The 15070-nt window shown below is 43.0% G+C and overlaps 1 protein-coding gene across 1 annotated transcript in view; it reads right to left on the reverse strand.

The window, feature by feature from the left end:
* Nucleotides 1-14744, reverse strand: part of LOC115167218 (conserved oligomeric Golgi complex subunit 4) — a 28752-nt gene extending 14008 nt beyond the window's left edge. The window contains exons 1-3 of the mRNA XM_029721409.1: nucleotides 14568-14744; nucleotides 14016-14098; nucleotides 8831-8945 (exon numbers count right to left, since the gene is read on the reverse strand). Of these exons, the coding sequence (XP_029577269.1) occupies nucleotides 8831-8945; nucleotides 14016-14098; nucleotides 14568-14702 (333 nt within the window). The 5' untranslated portion in view covers nucleotides 14703-14744. The remainder of the gene's footprint in view (nucleotides 1-8830; nucleotides 8946-14015; nucleotides 14099-14567) is intronic.
* Nucleotides 14745-15070: the final 326 nt, after the last annotated feature.

Consider the following 15070-nt stretch of genomic DNA (forward strand, 5'->3'; position numbering starts at 1 on the left):
GACAAGTAATTTTTTCCAACAACTGTTTACAGACAGATTATTTCACTTATAATTCATTGTATCACAATTCCAGTGGGTCAGAAGTTAACATACACTAAGTTGACTGTGCCTTTAAACAACTTGGAAAATTCCAGAAAATTATGTCATGGCTTTAGAAGCTTCTGATAGGCCAATTGACATCATTCGAGTCAATTGGAGGTGTACCTGTGGATGTATTTCAAGGCCTACCTTCAAACTCAGTGCCTCTTCGCTTGACATCATGGGAAAATCAAAAGAAATCAGCCAAGACCTCAGAAAAAAAATTGTAGACCTCCACAAGTCTGGTTCATCCTTGGGAGCAATTTCCAAAGGCCTGAAGGTACCACGTTCATTTGTACAAACAATAGTACACAAGTATAAAAACTCCATGAGACCACGCAGCCGTCATACCGCTCAGGAAGGAGACGCGTTCTGTCTCCTAGAGATTAACGTACTTTGGTGCAAAAAGTGCAAATCAATCCCAGAACAACCACAATAGGACCTTGTGAAGATGCTGGAGGAAACAGGTACTTAAGTATCTATATCCACAGTAAAACAAGTCCTATATCGACATAACCTGAAAGGCCACTCAGCAAGGAAGAAGCCACTGCTCCAAAACCGCCATAAAAAAAGCCAGACTACGGTTTGCAACTGCACATGGGGACAAAGATCGTACTTTTTGGAGTAATGTCTTCTGGTCTGATAAAACAAAGATAGAACTGTTTGGCCATAATGACCATCATTATGTTCGGAGGAAAAAGGGGGAGGCTTGCAAGCCAAAGAACACCATCCCAACTGTGAAGCACGGGGGTGACAGCATCATGTTGTGGGTGTGCTTTGCTGCAGGAGGGACTGGTGCACTTCACAAAATAGACGGCATCATGAGGCAGGAAAATTATGTGGATATATTGAAGCAACATCTCAAGACATCAGTCAGGAAGTTAAAGCTTGGTCGCAAATGGGTCTTCCAAATGGATAATGACCCCAAATAAAGTTGTGGCAAAATGGCTTAAGGACAACAAAGTCAAGGTATTGGAGTGGCCATCACAAAGCCCTGACCTCAATGCAATAGAACATTTGTGGGAAGAACTGAAAAAGCATGTGTGAGCAAGGAGGCCTATAAACCTGACTCAGTTACACCAGCTCTGTCAGAAGGAATGGGCCAAAATTCACCCAACTTATTGTGGGAAGCTTGTGGAAGGCTACCCAAAACGTTTGACCCAAGTTAAACAATTTAAAGGCAATGCTACCAAATACTAATTGAGTGTATGTAAACTTCTGACCCACTGGGAATGTGATGAAAGAAATAAAAGCTGAAATAATTAATTCTCTCTACTATTATTCTGACATTTCACATTCTTAAAATAAAGACAGGGATTTTTTATTAGGATTAAATGTCAGGAGTTGTGAAAAACTGAGTTGAAATGTATTTGGCTAAGGTGTATGTAAACTTCCGACTTCAACTGTAGATCAAAGCACAGGGAAGAAACATGTAGGATTTTCTGTAGTAGATGTGGAAGGTGATATTGAGGTTATACGGCCCCTACCAGACCATTTATCAGCGTAACAGGTAGATTTATTATCTCTGACCACAGCTTGTGAATTGGGGGAAGGGGAGGCCTTTACTATCTACTCAGACTCAGCATATGCTATTGGGGTTTGTTTGTCATGGTGTGGGAGTTGGAGAGCAAGAGAGTTTACTTATACCACAGGCACACCTATTAAAAACAGACCTTATGTTGAACAGTTGATTGAAGCTATGTGAAAACCTAACACATTGGCTATTGTTAAGGTTGAGGCACACACGGGTTGGTGTGATTATGCTAGAATTGGTAACAGCATAGCTGAGGAGGCAGCCAAATTGGCTGTTTCCCGTTGTCACACACATGCATTCTATTTTTAGTCGTTTGTGTCATCTGAAACTACGGATCTTGAGAAACAGCAGCAGGCTGGTATTCTCAATCACCAGGTGTGGAGGGAGAGAGGGTGTGCGCTCTGTCCTAGGTCTAGCTTATGGCTACATCTTATGTCTGGCATGCCCTGTATGATCTTTAATATTTGCAGATTGGCTCATGGAGTGAGCCATTCATCAAAGGGGGATATTTAGTAGGAGGTGAAGATTTTGGTTCAATGGTTTTGCCAAAATTTGAATCAGCACGTAAAACAGTTCATTTATCGTTGCGCGACATGTTTGTTGTATAACAGACAAGGGAACTCCACTGCAACCAGGGAAGTTCCCCACTCCAAAAGGACCTTTTGTCCACCTTGCTATGGATTTCATAAACATGATTGAGCAAAAAGAAAGAAAGAGATACTGCCTGGTGATAACTGACAGGTTTACCAGGTGGGTGGAACCATCCCACCACCAACTGCGTTGCGCGAACAGTTGCAAAATTGCTAGTTAGGGAAATTATACTCAGGTTCGGAGTGCCTGATGTTTGTTTGCAGACAATGGGACCCATCTCATAGGAGATGTGGTTGCCCAAATGGCCAAAATGATGGGTGTTGACCAGAAGTTTGTGTCCATCTATCAACCGCGGAGTAACGGGAGTTACTGAGAGGTCTGGACCCTGAAAGGCTCCCTTGCCAAACTATGCGATTCCACAGGAATAACATGGGTAGAGGGATTACATTTTGTCCTCATGAAAATGCACAGCAGCCTTAAAAGGTATTGGGTGTACACCTTATGAAATGTTAACAAGACGACCAATGAACACCCCAGGGGGAGACCTATGACTGACCGAAAGATAGACATAACCGAGACACAGTGTGACCGAGATACAGTGTGACCATCTTGAGTACATGAAGGAACTAACTTCTGTTGTAAGTCTTCCCCACTCTCACACTAGGAAAGCAGCAGAACCAATCCCAGGTGAAGACCCGGGAGGGAGAGCAGGGTCCCGAGAACATCTGAAGGAGGAAGAAAGTCCGAGCCAAAGGACAGAAGCAGAGGGCCAAGACCAAAGGCCAGAAGAACCAACAGAGGGTTCAGCCATAGAACCTGAAGAGTCATCAGATGTCGAGGACACCATCATACACACACACACACACACACACACACACACACACACACACACACACACACACACACACACACACACACACACACACACACACTATGGTTGTGAAACAAGAAAATCACAACCATGGAAACACACATGCAGGGTAATTATTGCTTTCCAAATCCTACTCGTTGGAGAATAATAAATGGGTGGAAGCAGTGACAGACATAGGATTACAGGGGAAGGGGAACACATCTGGCACATGGGTAATGATTTTCCAGAAACCCACCTCCACAGCCTTACTGTGGGGAACCAATTGGAAAGAATGATTTTGGATGTGGATTACTCCATTTTATGCAAAGGAACAATACTAGGGTTCGACAAAGAAACAGCAATTATACTACTCTGATGTTGGTCACTAGGGGGAAGGAAGCAGCATGGGAAGGTGGATTATCCTATAAGACAAAAGGTAATAGTTCAGATGCAGCTATAGAATTTAAGGAGGGTGGGCCAATTGAGACTAAATGGCCAAGGTGGAAGAAGGTACAACCAGGTAACAATTCCCAGCTGAGTAATAGCATAGGACCTCCAAAAGTACAATGGAGTATCTGACTGGTAGTGTAAAGCCCCTAAATGATAAAGGAGATGTTGTGTTGACAGGATTAAAACCCACAATAACTCCCCCTGTTTGTATCTGCAACTCATGGAATGTGGATGTAGGAAACACGACTAATTGCCTGTCTTACACAGGCCTAAAAACAGATACCAGTAGTTTTGGTGTACTGGATGGGCAACAATTGATAACTAGGGTAAATATGTCAAACATAGGTGAAGGCATGGAGACACCTCTGGATCATCTCTGGATCTGTGGGGGAAATGGCTACATGTTCCTCCCCATGGGATGGAAAGGGTGTTATCTGAGGAAAACTGAACTGACAGTAGCAACATTACTTGCTTCTGAGTTGCTGAACAGTTATTTGCAAATTAGTTTCAGATCGAATGGCAGAGCTAAAAGAGCAGTGGCTCAAAATAATGAAGCTTATGGACATGTGCTTTCTCAGGTAGAGATGGCAGCCCTAGTAATCTTTCCAGGTGCAGGAGTTGTAGTTAAGGGTAAGGGGATTAACAATTTGACAGACTCCATGCAGGCCCTTACTAATTTCATAGTACAGGGTTTCACTCAGTTGTCACTAAATGTGCAGAATTTGAAGGCAGTAGTGACCAGAGACAAAATGGCAAATATTGGCTAAAGACAGAGGGGCCTACACGTCCCTTGGAATAGACGATGAGGTTTACTGTGTCATGTTGCTTCCTGACTCCTCTGACAACATGACAGTTGTTATTAATGACATGGCTAAATTAGGAGGTACTCTGTGAAAAGCTGACAACACATCTTTGACCAAACTGGTGTGGTGGATGAATCAGAATTAGTTGGGTAACATAGATAATTAAGATGTCTTATCTGCATAATATGCATATGTGATATACTTGTTATTAGAATGTATCCCTTTGGACTCTGGTGTTGGCAGTTGCACTTCTTCCCTCAGCTGGGGCTCAGTCACCTGGGGCCCAGAGAGGGGAGAGGTCAGGCTTGTCTTTTACATGTCTCTGGTGCTATGCAGAATATCAGAAAGGGAAGAGGACAAGATGGAACATTGTCTTCATATGTGAATGTGTCTTTACCTTTTCTTAAACCATGTGAAGGGAAGGCGTGATTAATGGGGAACCAATTACTTGTCTCCACAATGTCTGTGCGCAAGTCACTACCTCCTTTGGCATTGGGGGGAGGTGTATGGCAGTGTTGCTGGAACCATTGTATGTCCTCTCTGATGTTGCACTTATCCTGGGATAGTGTATGACCTAGAGGCTCACTCCTCAGTGAGTTTGTCCAGGAGTGGGGTCAAGAAGGGGTTTTACTTGAGATGGGAGTATCTAGAGTTGACAATTTATTTATGCCATTGGATGAGTTGGTGTTTTTGTGCTATGAAGTACCAGGAACGAGATTAGAACCTCGTCTTAGGGACCAAACTGAACGATAATTTATAGTGAATGCTATCTGGCTACGGGATACTCTTTTCTCATTTATAAAGTCTCACTTTGTGAGCTGTTCCTAATATCTGTGGTTTGTTATGTCGATTAGGGTGGTGGATCTTTGCTATAAAAGATCTCAGTAGCCATTGTGTTGTCACTCTCAACGGATCATTAGAAAAATGGTGAATCGCTGAAAGTCATTGCTATTGCAAAGCTCTTATTATTAAAGAAGTAGTTTAAGTATAACTCTGACTTGTGTGTAAAGTTTGTCTCTCCTAATTTGATTATACAGAAATTAATCACCACACTGGACACTGGTTTAATGGTGTACTTGGAAATGTGATGGGTAAGGTAATGGTGTTCCTGTCTGCCATGATTGTCAATCATACCCTCCTGGGGTGTGGCTGTCCTAACAATTTAACCTACTCTTTATAGGCTATATTCCTACAGTCAAGATATATGACTGTAGGAATAATAAAACAACTCGGACCCTTTTCTATTTTGCAGAACTTACTCGGAAACATGCGTGCTATGTTCCTGTTGTCAACTTCTGTCTGCAATTGCATTAATAAAGGTTTTTGAATGATTTAAATAAAGATATTGTCAGAATGCTAATTTCACCAATGAGCCAATGATTGACAAGGAACAAGAAACGAACCCCAACAAAATCAATAATTTGCTTGTAACAGATGACATTCAAATTCACTTAAATAATACCTTTGATGATACAGTGGTAGCAATACATGGTAATTTACAGAAAAGACAGAAATGACAAAGGTGGAGGTGTTGCCATTTATATTCAGAACCACATTGCTGTAAAGCTTCGAGAGGATCTCATGTTAAATACTGTTGAAGTAATATGGCTACAGGTTCATCTGCCTCACCTAAACCCATTCTGGTGGGAAGCTGCTATAGACCAAGTGCAGTCAGTATCTGGATAACATTTGTGAAATGCTTGATAATGTATGTGATATCAACAGAGAGGTTTATTTTCTGTGTGATTTAAATATTGACTGGATTTCATCAGGCTGCCCACTCAAGAGAAAGCTTAAACTGTAACTAGTGCCTGTAACCTGGTTCAGGTTATCAGTCAACCTACCACGGTAGATACAAACAGCACAGGAATGAAATCATCAACATGTATTGATCACATCTTTACTAATGCTGCAGAAATTAGCTTTAAAGCCGTATCCAAATCCATCAGATGTAGTTATCACAATATAGACGCCATATCTAAGAATACCAAAGTTCCAAAGACTGGGCATAATATAGTGTGTAAGAGGTCATACAATAAGTTTTGTCGTGATTACTATGTTGTTGATGTAAATAATATTTATTGGTCCGTGGTGTGTAATGAGGAGCAACCAGATGCTGCACTTGACACATTTATGAAATTGCTTATCTCAGTTACTAATAAGCATGCACCCATTAAGAAAATTACTATAAAAACTTAAATCTCCATGGATTGATGAGGAATTGAACAATTGTATGGTTGAGAAGGATGAGGCAAAAGGAATGCCAAATAGGTCTGGCTGCACAACCGATTGGCAAATGTATTGCAAATTGAGAAATCATGTGACTAAACTGAATAAAAAGAAGAAACTACACTATGAAACAAAGATAAATTGCAAAGAATGATAGTAAAAAGTTTTGGAGAACCTTAAATGAAATTTTGGGCAAAATGGCTAACTCAGCTCCATCATTCATTTAATCAGATGGCTCATTCATCTCAAAACCCACTGATATTGCCGACTACTTTAACGATTTTCTCATTGGCAAGATTTGCAAACTAAGGCATGACATGCCAGCAACAAACACTGACACTACACATCCAAGTATATCTGAAAAAAATTATTAAAGAGAAGCCTTGAAATCCATAAAGTGAGTGTGGAAGAGTTGAAAAATTATTGTTGTCAATCAAAAATTACAAGCCACCGGGATCTGACAACTTCGAGTGAAAATGACTGAGGATAATAGCGGATGATATTGCCACATCTTCAATTTAAGCTTACTAGAAAGTGTGTTCCCTCAGGCCCGGAGGGAAGTAAAAGTCATTCCGCTACCCAAGAATGGTAAAGCCCTGTTTATTGGCTCAAATAGCTGACTAATCAGCCTGTTACCAACCCTCAGTAAACTTTTGGGGAAAAAATGGTGTTTGACCAGATACAATACTATTTTCCAGTAAACAAATTGACAACAGACGTTCAGCACGCTTATAGGGAAGAACATTCAACAAGCACAGCACTTACACAAATGACTGATGATTGGCTGAGAGAAATTGATAATAAAAATATTGTGGGGGCTGTTCTGTTATACTTCAGTGCGGCTTTTGACATTATCGATCATAGTCTGCTGGAAAAACGTATGCGTTATGGCTTTACAACCCCTGCTATATTGTGGATAAAGAGTTACCGGTCTAACAGAACACAGAGGGTGTTCTTTAATGGAAGCCTCCCCAACATAATCCAGGTAGAATCAGGAATCAGGGCAGCTGTCTAGGCCCCTTACTTATTTCAACCTTTACTAATGACATGCCAGTGGCTTTGAGTAAAGCCAGTGTGTCTATGTATGCGGATGACTCAACACTATACACTTCAGCTACTACAGCAACTGAAATGACTGCAACACTTAAAGAGCTGCAGTTAGTTTCAGAAAGGGTGGCAAGGAATAAGTTAGTGCTAAATATTTCAAAAACTAAAAGCATTGTATTTGGGACAAATCATTCACTAAACCTCAACTAAATCTTGTAATAAATAATGTGGAAATTGAGCAAGTTGAGGTGACTAAACTGCTTGGAGTATCCCTGGATTGTAAACCGTCATGGTCAAAACATGTTGATACAACAGTAGCTAAGATGGGGAGAAGTCTATCCATAATAAAGCTCTTTTCTGCCTTCTTAACAGTACTATCAATAAGGCAGGTCCTACAGGACCTAGTTTTGTCGCACCTGGACTACTGTTCAGTCATGTGGTCAGGTGCACAAAGAGGGACTTAGGAAAATTGCAATTGGCTCAGAACAGGGTAGCACGGCTAGCCCTTGGATGTACACAGAGAGCTAACATTAACAATATGCATGTCAATCTCTCCTGGCTCAAAGTGGAGGAGATGTTGACTTCATCACCATTTATATTTGTGAGAGGTATTGACATGTTGAATGCATTGAGCTGTCTGTTTAAACTACTGGCACACAGCTCAGACACCCTTGCATACCCCACAAGACATGGCACCAGAGGTCTCTTCACAGTCCCGAAGTCAAAAACAGACTATGGGAGGTGCACAGTACTACATAGAGCCATGACTACATGGAACTCATGCAAGCAGTAAATCTTGATTTAAAAAACAAATAAAAACACCTTATGGAACAACGGGGACTGTGAAGAGACATACACATGCATACACACACATGATAACATACGCACTATGCACACACATGCACATGGATTTTGTGTTGTAGATGTGGTAGTAAAGTGGCCTGAGGGCACACAGGCCACAGCAGCTAATGGGGATCCATAATAAATACAAATTAAAAATATGTCAATATTTGCATATAAAGACATTTCCACCGACATTTCTCACATTTTTTTTTTACAGAAACAAAAAGATCCACCATGTCGAATGAACAAATTATCCGTATGCATTTTTAATACTTCCTGTTTCCATCACAGCTGTCGTGATTTTTTTTATACGGTATGACTTTACTCGTATAAAAACTGTGGACGGAAAAGTGCTTTCTGTGAGTGAGTCTATGAGGGTGTAAATAGCATGTCTGTAGATAGTACCTTTGCCAGGTCTAGCTGGCGGACTTTGCTGCTGACATTCTCTGCCAGGCTGCAGGTGAAGGTAATCATGCCAGACAGCTGACTGGCATCTCCTCCTATCAGCTGCAGGTTGGGCCTGGGGGACAATGTGACAGGAGAATTGATATTGGATTAGACATGGTATTTATCTCAATAGTCTACAGTAGCTTTCACAACTAATCTCCTTTCTGTCTTGTTTTGTACGCTTTGTACAAATAATAAAACGCAGAACTACAGGATGTTTCTTAACATAACTCTTTATTAACTAGCTACAACTACATGTTCGCCTATCTCCAACCACGATCAACTGACGATGCCCTAACCGTCTGGGTGGTGTTAACCAATCACTGCACAGTAGGATACGGCGGTAAAATGCATCCAATTATAATTCAGTATGTATTCACATATGAATATTACATCCCCCTTCTTTTAAAACAAAATACAAATGTTTACATATTCTAAGCTTTTCTTTTGAATACATGCTCTGTAGTTTGAACTCAAGGTAAGTAACCATTTATATTGCATAACACACCAACTGAATCAACATAGACTCTGAAACAATGATCCAACATACTGTTACTTTTAGAACAAGGGATTCTCAGCAACTCAGCTTTCACTGTAGAAATGACATCTTAACATTTCAAACAAATACGATACCAAAGCATTTCAAGTGAACTTTCAATAACAAGTTTACAGTCTGGAACTCTTTTAGGGCAGCGATCCGCCTACACCCTTTGACATTTCACAGGTCGAGGACAGCTCTGGGCTTGACCTCTCTTCCTGACCTTGTGCGATATGATGTTGAGCATGCTTCTGTGTCAGTCAACAGCTCTTGTGGTGTTGCAGGTAAGTATGGTGTATGTTGTGCTGTGTGTGTGTTTAGTCCATCACGTACTCTTTCAGGGGAACAGTTCATCTCATCAGTGTGTTGTTCTTTTGTGTTCAGTAAGTGACGACGATTGCGGCGGTACACTGCTCCTTCTGCTGTGCGGACGTGATATGAACGTTCAGTGTCAGCTGGCTGGATGACGACTGCTGGTTTCCAGAGGCCATGCTCCTGGATTCTAACTGACTCTCCGTCGATCAGTGGTGGCAGTGGTCTAGCTGACCTGTCGTAGTATCGCTTTTGTTGTTGTTGTCTCTGTGCACGTTTTCCATGCATTTCATTGTAGCTGACGACCTCAGGTTGCAGCTGCTGGTTGGTGCTGGGAAGGGTTGAGCGAAGTCTGCGGCTCATCAACAGCTGGGCTGGTGATTTGAAGTTGTCAACTGGAGTGTTGCGGTACTCAAGGAGACTGAGGTAGGGGTCTCTCTTGTCTGCTTTTGCTTTGTCCATGAGTGATTTAGCAATCTGCACAGATTTTTCAGCAAGGCCATTACTTTGAGGGTAACGTGGGCTTGTGGTGACGTGTGTGAACTCCCATGCTTTTGTGAAGGATTCAAACTCATTTGATTTGTAACAGGGCCCATTGTCAGATATTAAAGTCTCTACAATGCCATGCCTGGCAAAGGCTGCTTTTAGCTTGTGTATCACAGCTGCAGATGTGGTGCTGTGAAGCTTGTCGAGTTCGAAGTATCTGCTGTAGTAGTCCACTGTTACGATGTAGTCCTCGTTGTTCCAGGTGAACAGATCGGTTGCCACGACCTGCCAGGGTCGGTCTGGGATACAGTGAGGTAACATTGGCTCTTTGGTGTTTGAGGGGCGTCTTTCAAGACAGATGGTGCATCTACCAACAATGTCCTCTATTTGTTTGCACATTCCAGGCCAAAACATAATGTCCCGTGCTCTCTGTTTGCACTTTTCCATGCCCATGTGTCCAGCATGGATCTTTGTCAAAATCTCTTCTCTGAGACTGGTAGGAATAATGATTTTCTCTCCTTTGAAAATGATTCCGTTGATCTGTGATAGTTCATCACGATGGTTCCAGAATTCTGAGACGCTCTGAGGGCATTTTCTCCTCTCCTCAGGCCATCCATCCTGTATGACTTCCCTCAGCTGTGTGAGTTGAGAGTCCTTTCCTGTTTCTGCTTGGATCTCCTTCAGTTTTGTGTCACTAACTGGTAAGTTGCTGTACACAGTGTGTACTTGCATGTCCATGCCTTCACTGAGGCTGCTGTCCTTGTAGGTAAGAAACTTCCTGGAGAGTGTGTCTGCGACAGGGATGTCTTTGCCTGGACGGTGAGTGATTGTGAAGTCGTATTTTTGTAGTTGAAGGATCATTCTCTGTAGCCTTGGCGGGGCTGCAGCTAGTGGTTTCCTCATGATTGACTCAAGGGGCTTGTGGTCGGATTCCACAATGACTTGTCGTCCATATACGTACTGATGGAAACGTTTACATCCGAACAGAATGGCATAGAGCTCCTTTTCAATTTGAGCGTAGTTGATTTCACAGTCTGTGAGAGATTTGGAAGCGTAGCCGATGGGCTTTCCTTCTTGCAGTAGCACTGCACCTAGTCCATACTTCGACGCGTCCACTTGGGAGTCTGAGCTCTTTGTTGGGGTCGTAGTAGGCAAGGATTGGTCCTGGTTCTCTCGTGATCAAGTCTTTCACATTCTGGAAAGCAATGTCGTGTTGCTTGTCCCAAAGAAACTCACTGGACTGCTTAAGCAGTTGACGCAGGGGTGCATTAGCATTGGAGAGGCTGGGTGCGAACTTGGATAAGTAGTTGACCATGCCAAGCACTGTTTCCAGCTCTGCACGGTTTTTTGGTGGCTCCATTTCTTTTATGGCTGAGATCTTCTGTGGATCTGGCTTGATTCCATTCGCTGTGAGAAGATGTCCGAAGTAGCTGACCTCTGTAGCGCCGACTGTGCTCTTCTCTGGGTTGAGCCGGACTCCTCTCTCGCGGGATCTTTGCAGCATCGCGCGGAGGTTTTGGTCGTGCTCCTCTTTGGTTCGACCATAGACAAGGATGTCATCCACAATCGCCACAACTCCGTCGAGGCCTTCGTACACTTCGTCGATCTTTCGCTGAAACTCGTCTTGGGCTGAGATAATCCCAAAAGGCAGGCGACGGAACCTGTAGCGTCCAAACGGTGTGTTGAATGTTGTGAGCTTAGATGACTCTTCTGTGAGCTTGATAGCCCAGTAGCCTGATCTAGCGTCCATGACACTGAAGTAGTGTGCTCCCGCTAGCTTGTGTGTGATGCCATCTAGCGTCGGTAAAGGGTAATGGGGCCGTTTGATAGCCTTGTTCAAGTCTCTTGGGTCGAGGCATACTCGGAGCTTGCCTGTGCGTGGTTTCTCCACCACCACTAACGCGTTTACCCAGTCGGTCGGTTCTGTAACCTTGGTGACTATGTCAGATTGCTCCATGCTCTCCAACTCTTTCTTCAGACGGGCACGGAGAGCAAGGGGAATCTTTCTCGGGGGGTAGACCACAGGGGTTGCGTCTGGGTCAAGGTGAATGGTACATTCTCCTGGGAATAATCCTATTCCTGTAAAGACATCAGCAAACTCCTCCAGTACATTTCCTGTCTCTACTGGTGCTGTTACTGATAAAACTAGCTTGATGAGGTCCATGTCTAAGCATGCTTTAAGACCTAGCACTGCAGGTGCTCTAGTGTCAACAACGTAAAAGTCTAACATCATGTCACTTTCCTTGTATTTGCATTTGAAAGTGCATGTGCCTTTTACTGGGAGCTGTTCACCACCATAACCAGTCAGTCTGCGCATGGTGGGCTGTAGCTCGCACTCAGATGTCAAGCTGCGGTACTTATTCAGAGGAATAATGTTTACTTGTGCACCAGTGTCTCGTTTGAACTTTAGCTTTGTGCCTTGTGTTCCTATCTCAATGTCAGCAAAGGCTTGCTCTGTCTCTGATATGTGACTTTTTCCTGTCACTGAATCAATAAACAGTTCATCATCATTTGACTCTTTGATTGACATTTCATCTTCACTCACTGTGTGTAATGTTTTTCCACGGTAAGCTCTGCACACTTTTGCAAAGTGATTCCATTTACCACATTTAGTACACTGTTTGCCTTTAGCTGGGCAATTTCCTTGTTCGCCATGCACTTTGTATCCACAATATCCCCATGTTTTGGGGCGTTTTGAGTCTGTGTCGCTCTGTTTTGGAGTTATGTCTCTCTCCGTTCTGAAAAGCGCTCTCTGGGCACCGGAGGTGTGCTTTGATGTCTGCCTGACTGCGTGCACTGCTTGTTCACGTGATGCGCTCGTGCTGCGGCGCGAAATGGTTTTCATCTGAGCCTGTGCTAGCTCGTGAGATCTGGTTATGTCGATAGCTTTGTCCAGCGTTAGCTCAGACCCAACATTCAAAAGTTTCTCTCTCACTCGCGGTGAGTGTATTCCAAATACAATACGGTCCCTGACCATCTCATCCTTGTTTGCATAATCACAGTCTTTCACAAGCAGACGCAGCCCAGTCACAAACGGTTCAAAAGACTCGCTAGCTCCCTGTACTTTCTCATGGAATTTGTACCTAGCGAAAATTGTATTAGTCTTCGGCACAACATATGCTTCAAAACGATCGTAGTATGTTTTCAGTACCTTTGATTCAGCCTCGGTATGTGTTGTAAATATCTCTCCCTTTTTCACCGATCCAGAGGAGCAGGTAGCTACATTTTTCCTCTTCTCCTCTTTCCTTCAGAGGACCCGTGAACATTAGCTCCACATGCTGTTTGTACTTACGCCATGCATCAGGTAAGTTTGTAGACTCCCAGTCCATTCGAGGTGAAGGAACTCCAGAAAAATCCATCTTTTAAGACCATTTACTCTGACACCATGTCTTGTTTTGTACGCTTTGTACAAATAATAAAACGCAGAACTACAGGATGTTTCTTAACATAACTCTTTATTAACTAGCTACAACTACATGTTCGCCTATCTCCAACCACGATCAACTGACGATGCCCTAACCGTCTGGGTGGTGTTAACCAATCACTGCACAGTAGGATAAGGCGGTAAAATGCATCCAATTATAATTCAGTATGTATTCACATATGAATATTACACTTTCCTTCATCTATAATGATCTGAAATTGTTGAAATCACAGTGGTGAATGTCTACCAGATATCGCTTTCCCCAGAGTCCATCACACCAGTGCAAATGAAGAAAAGGAGATAAGGAATGGAAACCTCTAGATTATTGGGATGTACTCAGACAGTGAAACTTTTCTCTCCCTCTCTAAAGTACACACACTTACCCCATCCTTTGAAGAGCGAGCATCTTGGTGTCAATGTTCCCCTGCTGTCCAACCAACTTCTCCAGCTCAGTCTCCACCTTTTTCTGTGGTAGATGAACACACAAAGACCGTCAGTGTGTCTCTTTCTCTCTCTCTCTCACACACACACGGCATTATAGCTTTAATGGGTCATTCCTCCTCAATAGATAAAGGCAATGGATAATTACGCAATAAGGCCCGAGGAGGTGTGGTATATAAGCAGCATACCACAGCTAAGAGCTGTTCTTAAGAACGCAGAGTACCTGTACACAGTCCTTAGCCGTGTTATATTGGCCATGTACCACAAACCCCCGAGGTCCCTTGTTGCTATTATAAACTGGTTACCGACGTAATTAGAACAGTAAACAAGCATTTTTTATCATACCCGTGGTATACGGCCAATCAGCATTCAGGGCTTGAACCACCCAGTTTATATAACGCCAAGAGAAGACTGCTTCTGGTTTAGCTAGCTATGCTAACAGTCCATGGGTACATCTTTGCATCCCTACAGCTGTCCGCTGGAAGAATTCTCACCTCCTCAGTGCAGAGCTGCTGGTAGACCCGCTCCAGATCATCCAGCTCCGTCAGAGCTGAGATAGCCTCCATGCTCACGGCATAGACACATGCAGAATCGCATCTCTTCACTGCTATAGGGCTGCTCTCTGCCATCTTTTTCTCACATAAACAGAAAACGTGTCACTTCCGTGTTCGCTCGCGCAGTAAGCGCACGGGCACATTTCCTAGAACCGCTAAGCGTCGCTATTTTAGCAGGATTTAGCAATTGGGATTTTTGTTTGCATTCATTCTAAACAAATATTGCAATTCAATTCCCTATGTGCCATGTCTGTACTTACATTTTAGTCATTTAGCAGACGCTCTTATCCAGAGCGACTTACAGTAGTGAATGCATACATTTTTTATTTTTTCTCTGTACTGGCCCCCCGTGGGAATCGAACCCACAACCCTGGCGTTGCAAACACCATGCTCTACCAACTGAGCCACAAGGAAGTACTGGAATTCAGCATGTCTCCACCAAA

This window comes from Salmo trutta, chromosome 29 (assembly GCF_901001165.1).
Source record: "Salmo trutta chromosome 29, fSalTru1.1, whole genome shotgun sequence".
NCBI lineage: Eukaryota > Metazoa > Chordata > Actinopteri > Salmoniformes > Salmonidae > Salmo > Salmo trutta.